At 50.2% G+C, this 14,255-nt stretch overlaps 1 protein-coding gene across 1 annotated transcript; it reads left to right on the top strand.

The window, feature by feature from the left end:
* Nucleotides 1–5,452: 5,452 nt before the first annotated feature.
* Nucleotides 5,453–7,951, top strand: LOC120407819 (39S ribosomal protein L50, mitochondrial-like). Its single transcript, XM_039543973.1, has 2 exons — nucleotides 5,453–5,752; nucleotides 6,693–7,951. The coding sequence occupies exons 1-2, from the start codon at nucleotides 5,667–5,669 to the stop codon at nucleotides 7,075–7,077; spliced, it is 471 nt and encodes a 156-aa protein (XP_039399907.1). The 5' UTR covers nucleotides 5,453–5,666; the 3' UTR covers nucleotides 7,078–7,951.
* The last annotated feature ends 6,304 nt before the right edge of the window (nucleotides 7,952–14,255 follow it).

Genomic DNA, 14,255 nt, shown 5'->3' with positions numbered 1-14,255 from the left:
AACATTAAGAACATTCCCACTTTGTCACACTGGAGGAGGGGCAGCTCAGTGCAGAGAGAGATGAAGAGAATGGGCTAGAACCAGGGAGAAGGTAGGTACCCACTCTATGTGGGCAGGGGTGGTTGGGATCCTGTTTACCCCCTCCCCAGCCCTGCTGCGCTTGCAGTTTACCCCCAGCCCCTCCCTTGGTGCAGGGACCAACCCTAGCTCCCGCCCCGCTATGCTTTTGCCCCCGGCCCCTGCCTTGCTCCAGTCAGCAGGGACTAATCCTCCCCGCAATGCCCCACTGAGTTCATCTTGCCCTTGGCCCCTGCCTCGCTCCAGCTGGGGACCAATCCTTCCCCTCCCCCCACCATGCACCGTTGTCAGGGTGGATAAAAATCAATGATTTATTTAAAAAACATCAAAAAATCTGATTTTTTTGATAGATTTTTTCCTCAAAAAGCATTTTATCTAAAGATAGGTTTCATTAACATACATTATGTCTCATCATGGAATAGGGTTTATAAATTCTAATTCTATAGTATAAGACAATATATTCATATAATGTTTAAGAAAAGTTTTGTAAATGAGTTCTAATAGTTCACGGATTAGGGACCCGATCTTATGGGATTCCACAGGCTTCTGTATAGATTATTTAGGTTAATCTTTCTATCTACCCAATGTGACTCAGTGCTCAGCAGGGCCGTCTTTAGGATTTATGGTGCCCTAGGCAGGATTATTAAACTGGTGCCCCTGTGCCTGTCTTGCTCTTAGCAACACAAACATAAGCTTACACTACTGGAAAACTTGCCACATGCATGTTATTAAAACCAGTTTAACTTAATGAAGCAAGTTGCTGTAATGCTGATGGACTAGCACTAAAGAAGTAGCACTATAGAAAAAATTCTGATTTGACAGAATGATGCAAATAATATAATTTTTTTAATTTGTCAACATTTTATTGGAAATTGATATGAAGAGGTATTGAAACAAGGATTTGTTTTTAATTAAAAACAATCTTTCTGGCTTTTTTGGCTGCAAAATCAGTAATAATGTCATTGTATGACAAAGACAAAGTGATGTCTCGTTTGATTGCAAGAATAGCAAGACCAGTCAAGTGTTCCTGACTCCTTGTAGAGCGGAGATAGTTTTTAATGAGCTTTAGTTTTGAGAAACTCTGTTCTCCTGATGCTACTGTTACAGGAATTGTCAGTAGAATACGAGTGGCAACGTACACATTAGGATATATGTCAACAAGTTTGCTGGTATGAATAAACTGTACAATGTCCATCATCGATTTTGTATGTGGCAACAGTGTACTCAATTCTTCATACAGTTCAAGTCCATTCAAATCAAAATGATTGCCGTGCTTCAGAAGGCTCTCTAGGTCAGAGATCCCCAACGCAATGCCCATAGGTGCCATGGTGCCCACAGGGGCCTCTCAGTGCACCTGCGTACTGGCCGGCGGACGAGCATCCACCAAAATGCCACCAAAATTCGGCGGCATTTTGGCAGCGGCCGCTGCCGCGAACAAGCATCATCATCCAGAGGCGTCGCCACTGAAATGCTGCCAAATTTCGGTGGCATTTTGGCAGATGCTCGTCCACCGCCACGATCCTTCATCTGGCACCCACTAGATGAAAAAGGTTGGGGACCACTGCTCTAGGTTCTTGCACTTTGTCATTAGTTGCTCTTGTTTTCCTATTTCATTGAATTTAGTCCCGCTCAGCCTGCTGCCAGCTAAGTGAATGGAACCCCAGGCCGACAGCAGGTTGAGTGGCTCAGCCAGGGTATCAGCCGCCGGCCTGCTCAGCCCGCTGCCAGCCTGGGGTTCCTTGGGAGTCCCCAGGCCAGCAGCAGGTGCTGAGTGGGGCCGGTGGCCGGGACCCTGTGTGCCATCAAAAATCAGCTCACGTGCCACCTTTGGCACATGTGCCATAGGTTGCTGAGCCCTGCTCTATACACTAGTAAGGAGATGAGCATATTACAGTTGTTGGAGGGCTCTATTTAGCAGTAACAGGGCTATAGGAAAGTCAGTCAACATTTTTTGTTTCTCTGCTGAAAAGTGGCCCATTCCCTTCCCCATACCAAACTTGTCACAAATAATTGTCAACAACTTAATTTTCTGTTTTTGGCTAAGATACTGATTTTTTTTGTTTAAATATTGAAATTGAATTCAGGACTGTTAGCAAGCATTTTTGGTGAACAAATTTGTTAAATGACAATCTAAATGGCAACACAGTACTGCTTTCCTGCTTAGCTCACCCCCCAGCCTGCTGGTCCAACAGCTGCAGGAGATAGGTAGAAAACTGCAGGACCCCAAAATCCACCTCTTGGGGTGCAGAGTGGCAACAGCAGCAGCAAACCCTCAGGTCCGATCACACGCCATTGGGCAACAGACCATGGTGAAGTGAGCACAGCATCTGATCTCAGGGATGGGGCACCCATGGAGCCACAGCAGCTCATCCTGCCCTGTGCAGCTCCCCTTGGATGAGATGGATGACTGCCAGCCCAGGAGAGAGACGCGCTCCCCAGCTAGGGTGACCAGATCCAGATTTCCTGATTGTATAGGGCCAATATTTGGGCCTTTGTCTTATATAGGCACCAATTACCCCCACCTAGGGTGACCAGACAGCAAGTGTGAAAAATCAGGACAGGGGGTGGGGAGGAATAGGAGCCTATATAAGAAAAACACCCAAAAATCGGGACATTTGGTCACCCTACAGGTGAGTTCCTGCCCCTTCCCAGAGACCCCAGCAGCCAATCCCTTCCCTCAGACTGTGCTGCATTCAGCTCTCTCTAGGACCCAGCAGCCCTGCTCTTACATGCTCCACTGCTTCCCCTCTGTCTGGGCTCCCAGCAGAGCGGTGCCCCCAGACCTAGTGGTGCCCTAGGCGGCTGCCTGTTCTGCCTATGGCTAAGGACTGCCCTGGTGCTCAGTCTAGAAGATACCATCAGAGATGCTTAGTTTTGCAGTTCTCGAACTGTGGATTTGTGTCTCCAGAGCTAACATGCTTGTTAACAGCAAAAATGTTTTTAAACAAACAAATAAACAAATAAATAAAGGGGAGGAATAACAGACTTCAACGCTATTGTCCCTCTGCAAATTTGTGTACACAGAGTCAATCCCTTACCTCTCTCTAAAAGTGAAAAGTTTCAAAAAGTTCAATGAATAGAAGATTGTTGGGGGTGGAGTAGATCTGGATAAGGGAAGAAGTCTGGAGATAAATGTGAGAAGCAAGGGAACATACGCTTTGTTAAAATATTATGTTTGCCCTTGAAGAAAAAAATCCAGAATACTTAATGTTGTTGTTTTAGTTAAATAAAAGAATTTAAATGTCTGTCTGGTGATGTTCTCCTCCTAATACAGCATGGCAAGAAAATCCTCCAAATATTAATGATTAACCTGTTGAATTGCAGATAGTTCATCTCCCAATGACTTAATAAATATCTGCTTCAATTACCTTTGGTAAATGAAATAACCAAACAATCATTCATTTTCTGATATAGCTGTAACACTAATGTGAAAAGTTTTCAAAATAAATCACTGTTTAAAAATGTATAGTGTGTACCTTCTAAAAATGAAACCTACATCTATCTCTGAGTTGTGAAGAATATGTATTAAGGTTATAAAAACCAACAAGAATGCACTTTTACGTAGAAAACCATGATTAAATTGAGTCTTTCTGACTAAAGATTTAAATCATCATTTAAATCAAATCCACCCTGCCTGCTGTACTTTTGCCCCTGGCCCCTTCATTCCCCGGGGGGAGGGGGGGCGCAAATATGTTTGGTGCCAGGCCTACAAAAAATTAATCCGGCCCTGTTTGGATGTGGTGCTGTGTCTCATCTAGTGGCACCAAGACCACTTAGGGTATGTCTATACTTACCGTCCGGGTCGGCGGCTAGCGTTCGACTTCTCGGAGTTCGATATAGCGCGTCTAATCTAGACGCGCTATATCGAATTCCGAACGCGCTCCTGTCGACTCCGGAACTCCACCACCACGAACGGCGGTGGTGGAGTCGACGGGGCAGCCGCGGACTTTGATCCCGCGGCGTCTGGACAGGTGAGTACTTCGAACTAAGGTAGTTCGAGTTCAGCTACGCTATTCACGTAGCTGAACTTGCGTACCTTAGTTCGACCCCCCCCCTTAGTGTAGACCAGGCCATAGAGAGACAAAATGAGTCTGCTCTACAGCCTTAGCTAACAGCTAAGCTTTCAGCTCATGCGGTAGAGGCTCAAGCACTGAGGTCCCACGTTCCATTCCACCTGCCAATGCCCGGGGTCTGTCAGCATTACACAGATATACACCTATACGTATATGTGCATGACATGTGCAGTGGAAATAGGAGTGTGTCTATACGTGTACAGAGATGTGCACAGGCGCTTACTGCCCCTCTGTCTCGTGGGGGCTCAACGCTCTTCCCCTGCCCCCACTCCACCCCCTCCCCAAATCCCCGGCCCCGCCTCCTCCCCTGAGCGCGCCACGTTCCCCCTCCTTCCCGTTTGGCGGCGGGCAGGAAATGCTGGGAGGTAGGCGGAGGAGCGCAGGGCCGCCCAGAGGATTCCGGGGGCCTGGGGTCTTCGGCGGCGGAGGGCCCTTCTGTTGCGGGACCCGCCGCCGAAGTGCCCCGAAGACCCGCGGCGGGCCCCCCCGCCGCCGAATTACCGCCGAAGCGGGACCCGCCGCCGAAGTGCAGCCCAGTCTTCGGCAGTAATTCGGCAGCGGGGGGCCCCGCCGCGGGTCTTCGGGGCACTTCGGCGGCGGGTCCCGGAAGGAAAGGGCCCCCCGCCGCCGAATTACTGCCAAAGACCGAGCTGAACTTGGCGGCGGGTCCCGCTCCGTCTTCGGCGGTAATTCGCCGGTGGGGGGTCCTTCCGCTCCGGGGAGGAAGGACCCGCCGCCGGCGAAGACCGGGAGCAAAAGAATCTCCTGCGCCAGGCCCCGCAAGAGTTTTCCAGGCCCCCCTGAGCGAGTGAAGGACCCCACTCCAGGGGCCCCGAAAAACTCTGGTGGGGGCCCCTGTGGGGCTCGAGGCCTGGGGAAAATTGCCCCTCTTGCCCCTCCCTCTGGGCGGCCCTGGAAGAGCGGGGATGTGGCACGCTGGGTGGGGCTATGCAGATGTGTGTGTCGCTCTGTGCACATACACCGGCGTGTGGTTTGCATGTCTCCATGGACACATGTGTAGCTGTGTGTGCACACGCGTGTCACTGGCACAGGGGTGGGGCTGTGTGCTCTGTGGCCAGGCTGTGCCAGGCAGCCAGGCCCTGCTGGGGGGAGACGGAAGGTTGGTGCCTTGCAGCGCCCAGGCTGACACGGAGGCACGTGTGGGCCACCAGCAGCAGATCCCCATGGGCACGGATGAGGCCACAGCGCGGTTTCTATGGCAACAAGCGCCCCGGCAGCCGCCCTGTGGAGACTCCGCCCACGTCATCCGGGCCGCCTCCCGCTCAGCTCCACCCAGTGCCCGAGCCGCCGGAGGCCGCAGCCTCGCGCCGCTGGCAGCCTCTCGCCTCGCCGCGAACTACATCCCCTAGAGCGCTCCGCGGGTGCCGCGCCCCGACCACGTCACCGAAACCACGCGCACTACATTTCCCACGAGGCAGCGCGCGCGCGCACTCCCGGAAACAATCCTACCTCTCTCGTCGGCCCACGGGGTGGACGCTCTGTGTCGTTTCCAAGATGGCTGCCTCCTGCGGGCTCGTGCGTGCCTGGAGGCGGCTGAGTCTGGGGGTCCCGCCGCGCAGGGCATTGTGGGGCGGCATGAGGTAACCCCGAGGGAGGTTCCGTGGCCGAGCTGCTCTCGGCCTGAGGCGCCCGGTGCGGGGCCAGGCCCGGAATGGGGAGGGCGGCGGCGGCTTGGGGCTGGGCTGGGGCCTGAGTGCTCCGCCTGCTCCTCGGGGGGCGGGCGAGCGTCCGCCGCGCCGCGCCGCGCCAGCCTCGTTCCAGCCTCCAGCCCCGCCCCCGCAGCCTGGGTCCGCGCGGCCCGCCGGCGGCTGGCCCTGCTCGCGCACGCGCTCGCGCGCCCTCGCCGGGCGCGCGCGGGCCGAATAGGGAACCGCCGGACAGCGCCGGGCACCCACCACCGCAGCAGCGGGGCTCGCTGGGCGCTCACCCTCCCCCCCCGGCTTGTGCTGCTGTCGCGGTCGACACAAGTTGTGTCTTTCAGGGGTCCTGTGTCGACACACCCTTGTCGCTAGAAGCTGCGTCGTGTAGACGAGCCCTCAACTCTAGACTCCACGGGCAGCGTGGCCACCATACCCCCAGGGCCCGGCTGCCCGACAGCTGCTACGCTGGCACAGCACCCCCCGGTCACTGCCAGCGCCTCCTCTGAGGCCTCACAAAGATGCTGTGAACGTGCAAATGACCACTGTTAGGAAGCAAGAGCAGGACAGGAGCGAAGCACCTCCTGGCCTGTTTGACTGTGGCGGGGGTACTTGCTCGGTGAATATTATTGAAAGTAGTGTTCTAGAGAAAGCTGGGAACTAGGCTCAGAGTGCTAATGTTTGTATTGAGTGTATAGGCAAATCAGCGAAGGAAACAGCTGGCTCTGTCTTCAGTGCAGGCATGTGTAAGGGCTGTCAAATTATGGTAGCGAAACCAAAAATGAGTGTGAATGGGGGGAGGAGGGAATCTAACCTAAATGGAAAAGGACACTTCAATTCAGTAGCAGCTGGGAGATTTAAAATACTTCCTTCTGATTAACAGGAAGAAGGTGAGAGAACCAGAGGTGGTTGAAACAGCTGTTCTAGAACCACCCATCCTGGTCTGTCCCCCACCACGCAGTAGGAAGTACCTTCCCCCAGAGGATCTCCAGAGTCGTCTTGAGTCTCATGTCAGGGAAATCTTTGGACCCTCACTCCCTGAGGACTGGCAGAAGGCCTCACTAAAAGAAAGCAAGTTAAAGTATCGTCTGCTGGCGCAACTGGCTGCAGAACTAGGCCACGCGGTCCCCAATTCACGACTCCACCAAATGTGCACTGCTGGGGATGTCTTAGCTTTCTACAGCACGCAGGTCAAAGATGCCTCAAAATTTGATGAGCTATGTACTGCAGAGCTGCCCTCAAACCTAAAGATTATGTGGGAACACTGAGTCATGCCAGTCTGGGATGATGTCTAGGTGAGATTCATCATGGTGATGGTCTACACATCATATACGCCATTGGGAGTTCATTTAAATGTCTTCAGATTTCAAGGACACTGCTTACTGCTTAAAAAATAAAAAAAAGCAGCTTTTGTTATGATGCAACAGTGACAGCTGGTCAGTAAAGAGAACATTTGTATCCCATCTATTCCAGGCCATACTCCTTATTTAAGGGCACAACAACACTGCAAAAACAAACAAAACTAGCAGATAGTTTCAGAAACTGGGTCAACTGGCTTAGACTCAGGGCTGCATGTCTCTTTGCTGTGTTGACACACCCTATGAGGAATAATTCAAAACAACCATTGTCTTAACATTTTCAGGTATCACCAAGATTCAGTATTACATTTCCTAGTTAAGGGCCCCCACCATATGCTAGGAAACTGAGTTCTGGTCCCTGCAGCAGTTGCTTACTACAGTTTTCTCTCTATTCAGAAGTTTTCCTTACCACAGTGTAAGTGTGTCTCCAATAGTTAGCAGGGGTAGACAGTGGTGGTGATTTGATGTACATACCCATCAATGACATGAAACAAAAATGGAAACATTTTGTAAGGAAATGTAAAATAAATGACAAGGTGTGGAAATGTACTGGTATTGATTGTGTGACTTCTGTCTTTCACAGACAAGTTTAAGTGCAAGGGTGGTCATCTGTAGGTATGTGTGAGCATGGGTCTGGGGGAGGATGAATGTATCTACACCATCACACATGGTAAGCCTGGGTGGATCCCTTTGGGTAGGAGGTATTTACAGGAACTTGTATTAACAAATAATGCAGCATTGTGGAGCAGGCATAGAATAGCTTGGATTCTCCTCTAGGACTTCTTTTATTTGAGTGCAAACACATACGTAGTGTCATAAGTTTTGGAGTACAGTGGGGAGCTTCCGCTTTCAATTGGATTCCTATTACAAAGGTTATTTTGTTGTTTTAATCAACAAATTGCATAGTTATTACTTTATCACAGTTCCCCAAAAGTTACTAGGGAACTCATACTCCCAAGTTCATCTTCCCTTCCCAGTCCAGAGGAGTTCCAGCTTTGCTTCATGGTGATTCTTTTAATGGTTTAGGATGACACTTTAGTAGAAACAATGCTACTTCTGGTAGCTATGTATGTGGGTGGGCTGGGGGAGGTGTGTAGAAGAGTTAACTCACCATAGGTGCATCCTTTGTGACTGGGCATGGCATAGCAGGCTCTCCTTTAGCACCTTATGCTGACAATCACTCTGGTCCTTGCAATGGTCTCCTCTTCTTGTACCTCTGCTCTCTAGTCAGGTGACATTTAGTCCTGCCCCTTCCAGGGTAATAGGAAGTCTAACAAATGTGTGATCCTTTCAGCCAGTCTGCCACCATCAATTCAGGGCCCAGTAGTCCATTCACTCTTTTCTCAAGGTATCTAGTAGTCCATATCACCTTAGAGGCTTCACACCACCTTCTCAGGTGAACCCAGGCCTGCTTTCTACACTGAGTTCTAATGCAGGGACCCTAGGGCAGGCGGTCAAGGTTCACTCCACCAGACTTATTGCTACTATCCTTCCTACAAAGCCCTTCCCTGGACTTTCTCCTCACTGCGAAAGAGCCTTCTCTTTCCCTCCAGGCCTCTTCACTGCCTGCTGCCAAGAAAACGATTGCAGAGTTTCTCCCTATAGCCCCTTCTGTTCCAAACTTCCTCTGTTTATAGCTCCTCCCCAGCTAGGCTTCGTCATTAATTAGGCCTGGCCCACCTCCAGGTACTGCTCAGAAAGGGTTAATGTGGACCTGAGCCAGGACGGTATACACTGCATCACATTTAGAAGAGTTGACTCAGCACGAGTACACTTCTGGAGATACCCATGTCATACTACAAGTTAGGAACTGTAAACGCATCATAGAAGATTAGGGTTGGAAGAGACCCCAGGAGGTCATCTAGACTAACCTGCTCAAAGCAGGACCAACCCCAACTAAACTATCCTCATGTAAACTATGAAAGATCTTCATTAGTAATGCAAATACCCTTGATATCAGCACATTGCATAGTGTGTGTAAATAGAGGGCATGTAGCAAACCCAAAATATATAAATGTGCCCATAATTTGTGGGAGGCAGGAAATGGTTGTGGGCTGATTCATAAAGTCCAAGGCCAGAAGGGAGCACTGTGATCATCTACTCTGACTCCTATATAACACAGGCCATAGAACTCCCTCAGAATAAGTCCTACAGCTCCGATAAGATGAAGAAACCACAAAGGCATTGTTGGGTCCTTAATAACTGTTTTTACTAACTACAGGCTTAGCTATATACAGCCTGCTGCACTAGCAGCATCCTTAACTCAGAAAGTGGTGAGTGTTACTAAACAATTTACATAAGAACGGCCATACTGGGTCAGACCAAAGGTCCATCTAGCCCAGGATCCTGTCTTCTGACAGTGGCCAATGCCAGGTGCCCCAGAGGGAATGAACAGAACAGGTAATCATCAAGTGATCCATCCCCTGTCGCCCGTTCCCAGCTTCTGGCAAACAGGCTAGAGACACCATCCCTGCCCATCCTGGCTAATGGAGGATGAACTTATCCTCCATGAACTTACCTAGTTCTTTTTTGAACCCTGTTATTGTCTTGGCCATCACAACATTATCTGGCAAGGAGTTCCACACGTTGACTGTGCGCTGTGTGAAAAAATACTTCTTTTTGTTTGTTTTAAACCTGCTGCCTATTACGTTTACATTATGCCTGTGTAATAAAGATGCTCTAAATGCTGGAGTCTTGTTAGTGGGTCCTTATGAGTCAAGTTTGCAAGTACCTTGCAAAAAGTATTGGCATGGAGAACGACCAAATCCCATAGGGTTTCTCATATTCTTATGGAGGGCCCTAATTTCAAGGAGCCTAAAGTACATGATAAACTATGTATCTATAGCAGAGATGGGTAAAGTATGGCTCATGGGACCCTCCTGCCTGGCCCCTGAGCTCCTGGTCTGGGAGGTTAGCTCCCAGCCCCTCCGCAGCTGTTCCCCCTCCCCCGCAGCCTCAGCCCGCCCTGCTTTCCTGGGGCAGTGGCACTGCAGAGCCCGGCCTGACCCGGTCTCTGTGCTGCGCAGTGCGTGGCTGTAGCGCCGCCAGCCACTGGTGCTCCAGGCAGTGTGGTAAGGGGTCAGGGGAGTTTGGGGTGGTGGTCAGGGAGCAGGGGTGTGGATAGGAGTCGGGGTGGTCAGAGGGCAGGGAACAGGGGTTGAATGGGGTCAGGGGGGCAGTCAGGAAGGAGTGGGGGGTTGGATGAGGTAGCAGGGGGCAGTCGGGACAGGGAAAAGGAGTGGTTGGATGGGGCAGGGTCCGGGTGCGGGGTCAGGAAGGAAGGGGGCAGGCAGGGGTTCTGGGAGCGGTCAGGGGACAGAGTGGGGGAGGGTGGATGGGGCAGGGGTCCCGGAGAGCCATCAGGGAATGGGGGGATTGGATGGGACAGGAGTCCTGGGGGTGGGCCATCAGGGGAGTGAGAAGGTGGGGTGGCTGGGGGGGGCAGGCCATGCCCCCCCTCCCCTAACTGGCCCTCCATGCCATTTCCAAAACCCGATGTGGCCCTCAGGCCAAAAAGTTTGCCCACCCCTGATCTATAGGAATGGCTTCACTGTTGCAATTGAGCCATCCGGGAGGAGAAAGGGAGCAGGCAAGTGGCATGCTGGGGAATAGCAGGTGTAGGAGAAGTGATGGCAAAAAGCACCAAAGTCGTAACTTGACAGAAAGCACTGGAGAGCTTTAATGTTTATACTAAGTGGACAGAAACTGGTTTTTAAACCAAGTTACCTGAGGGTCTTTAGCCTAAAGATCCAGGATGGTAAACTATGGGGTTCAATTATCTCCCTTGGCAGCGCCATTCTGAAACCTCCTTTTTGTTACTTCCCTCCTCGCTCTCTGGAGCCTTCCTGCTCACAGGAGGGGACAGCACAGGAAGCTGGACGGAGGGACAAGGGGCCGGATTAGGAAAGAGATGGGGCGGGAAGGAGATAAGAGGAAGGCTGGGAGTGTGGGAAGGAAGGGGAGGAGATTGACTCTATTGGTCCAGCCAGCCTCTCCCCTTTTAATCCACCCATAATCCAGGGCTTCTCAGGGGGAAAAGCTCTTCCTGCAGGGCTACTGTGGAAACATGCTGAGCCATAGCCCTGCAGGATGCTATGGAAAAGATGAGTGAGGCTGATTTGCAATGAGCCAGTGAAGTCTTTGGGAACAGAGGAGTCACAGCTTGTGAAGCTAGAGAGTGCAGGTAGGAACTGGGCTCAAAGGCTTGTGCAGAACTGCTGAGCTTGGGGGGCGCTAAGGTCCAGCTGTTAAAAACTCTGTGCACAGCTCAAGCTGCGGCCAGGCACTCAGGTGCTTTTGAAAAGCTCACTAGGTGCCTAACTCCCATTGATTTCACTGATATTTGCATCTTCAGGGGGCTAAATATGTGTAAAAAATCTGTTCTTAAGTTTGCAGGAGGCTAATTTTCCTTAGCTGCATCCCAAGCCAGGAGAGGGGAAGAGAAAGGAGGTGACAGGAGTGTTGATGCCATTAGGCATAGCCCTAGATAACTCAGGAGGGTGGAAAATCACAGTATTAATGAAGCTTTTCTGTACCAGGCCTGAATGAACTAAAGTTAATGCTATGTTTGTCCAGAGTGCCTCCATGTCTAAACTCTGATTGAACTCCCAGGTCAGAATTGAGAATGGAATGTGTAACAGCTTCTTATCAGTATAACACTGACACCAGAAGATAGTAAACAGGGGCCCTACTTGTGTTTAGTTTAGAAAGAGGAGGAGGGAAGGGGAGACAAAGTAATAAATTCAGAAGTAAACCAAGGTAACAGCCTTGAAAAGTTACAAGATGAATTGTTTGCTGTCAAGGATGATTTAATTGTTAACTATACAATATGTGTACTATATAGGAGGGGGGAGGAGACTAGTGGGGGGTAATGAGGATGCCTAGTTGAAGTCATGTATAAGAAGAGACACACAGCTTGCATCTGTGTGCAGGATTTGAGATTGTAATATCTCCCTTGCACCATTATTTGGGCTCAAATAAACTTTTTCTGCATTCTCCACCTTGGTGTGTTATTTGGAACGAAGCACACCGGGCAACGAACCACTGTTTGCTGCCTCAGGCCTTTTGGGCCGGCAACAGTTTTGGCATCCCTGGGTGGGCTCGAGGCAAAATTGTGCCTTGCCCGGACTCCTCCAATGGCCGGTGGACGACAGTCACAGCCGATGTCCAGCGCGTACCGGTGCTTTTACCGGGGGCCTCGGCAGAGACGCGTCAGACCGACCTTGGAAGGCACAACAGTGCAACGCACTCAGATAGTGGAGAAGCAGCTGCGGGCGACGGTGAGGAACCGGTCCTGTGGATAAGGTAGGAACAGTTCAGTGCTGTTAACCTTTTGTTTGCCTGTTAAGACCTGGGGACGCCCAGTGTCTTCCCATAGGTATGGGGCAGGGATAGAGTACAGGCAGGGCACGGTGTATGCCCCCAGAATGCATTCTAGCAAATTGGAAAGTGTTTGGTTTGGATCCAATGACTAAGAGTAAACTAAAAAGGTTCTGTACAGTTGACTGGCCTCAATATCAACTTGAGAGCCAGGAAAGGTGGCCACCAGAAGGATCACTTAATTACAACATGATCCTTCAATTACTTCTGTTTTGTCAGCGAACAGGTAGCTTCTGAAGCTGTTTGTATAGAGAGCTCTTGTAAAAATCCCCCATCATATGCCCCAGAGCTGCACTGGGAGGAGGATTGTCCGTGGGAATAATGGTCTTGGTGTGTGTGTGTGTGTATACCAGTGTGAGTGTCTGTTACTGGAAGACGCCCAGATTACCCTGTGAAGCAAATGCTAATGATCAGGAGTAGTCTAACGCAAGCCCAGTAACTAGTGGATCTTTAGGAGATCCGACCCACGGTGGGCTGACTCGGCCTGGCATCGTCCGGCGAGGAAGCTGCCTGGGTCTAGGAATGTGTGAACCTATCTTCCCTCCCCCTCTTTCCTTTCCGTGTGGGCTACTGACAGTCTGATCATCTCACTGGATGCAATCAGAGTAAGCGGCTCCTCTCCCAGAGACTAGCCGACGCTCTTTGCTGAAGGGTGTGTAGGAGAGTCAGTCATCCTCGTTAGTCTCTCCTGTGTGAGTGCCCTGTAGGGAGAGATTCTTAGTTTATGAGCCGCTAGCGCGGACAGGGCCCCCTCTCTGTGTGTGTAAGTGGAAAATGGGGGAAGGGACAGTCTAAACATTCCACCTCACCCCCCTAAGGGTACCCCAGCATAGTACATGTACGTACATTATGGTCCTGAAACCTGCAGGTATTTAGAGAATTGGAATCTTTACATGCGTGAAAATCCATCTAAACAATGCTCATTAGAAGGTACCTTCAATCTAGATAAGATCATATATCTCAGAGGAGCTTTTAATTACCAAAGGAAAAGCCTCTGACACAGTGTGAGCAATTCGTCTAGGAATGGGTTAATTTGAAACTTGGCTAAGCCCAGAGATAAAGAGAGCTGCTCTGCGTATAAGGTCAAGAATCAATGCAGACTATGCTAAGTACAAAGAAAAACTGCTTTTGGCCCCAGCTGGCTGTGGGAAAATATAGACAGAGGTAAATTAAAGGTAATATAAGTTACAGAACTGAGATTGCATTTGCAAAGCTTAACTGTTCAGTGAGATTTAACAGTCTTTGCAATCCCAGAGCTGGTATGGCTTGGTGACCTGAACAGGAATCTCTGAAAGAGACACTGCAGGAGATTCCAGGGTGTAAAAGAACAGCTCTCCCAAGAGTGGAAACATGTTGGAAATTCTGGATAACCTGTATACAGAATAATCTCCCGTCCACCTATTTCCCTTCTCTGAATGTTATATACAGACGTGGTCAGTCTGGATATGTGTGAGTATTAAAGTGGCTTAAGGCTTGATGAAGCTTTGGGGTTTGGTTATATGGTGTGTTTTTTATCCTTCCCCTAACGTCCTGCAGTAGATAAATTGGTAACAGATTTGTCACAGTTTGGTGAGCAATTGAGAATGGGGGATCCCTATAGAATTTACACCATCTATCTGTTTTACCTTTGTTATTTTGTGTTTCTTTTGTTTGGTACTGTTGGTGTTATATGTTGAGGATTGCATGATTAAAGGTGAGCCTACTCTCAG

This window comes from Mauremys reevesii, linkage group 6 (genome assembly GCF_016161935.1).
Source record: "Mauremys reevesii isolate NIE-2019 linkage group 6, ASM1616193v1, whole genome shotgun sequence".
Classification (NCBI taxonomy): Eukaryota; Metazoa; Chordata; order Testudines; family Geoemydidae; genus Mauremys; species Mauremys reevesii.
Note: the sequence above shows the minus strand (reverse complement) of the source record. Positions and strands in the feature narration are given on the sequence as shown.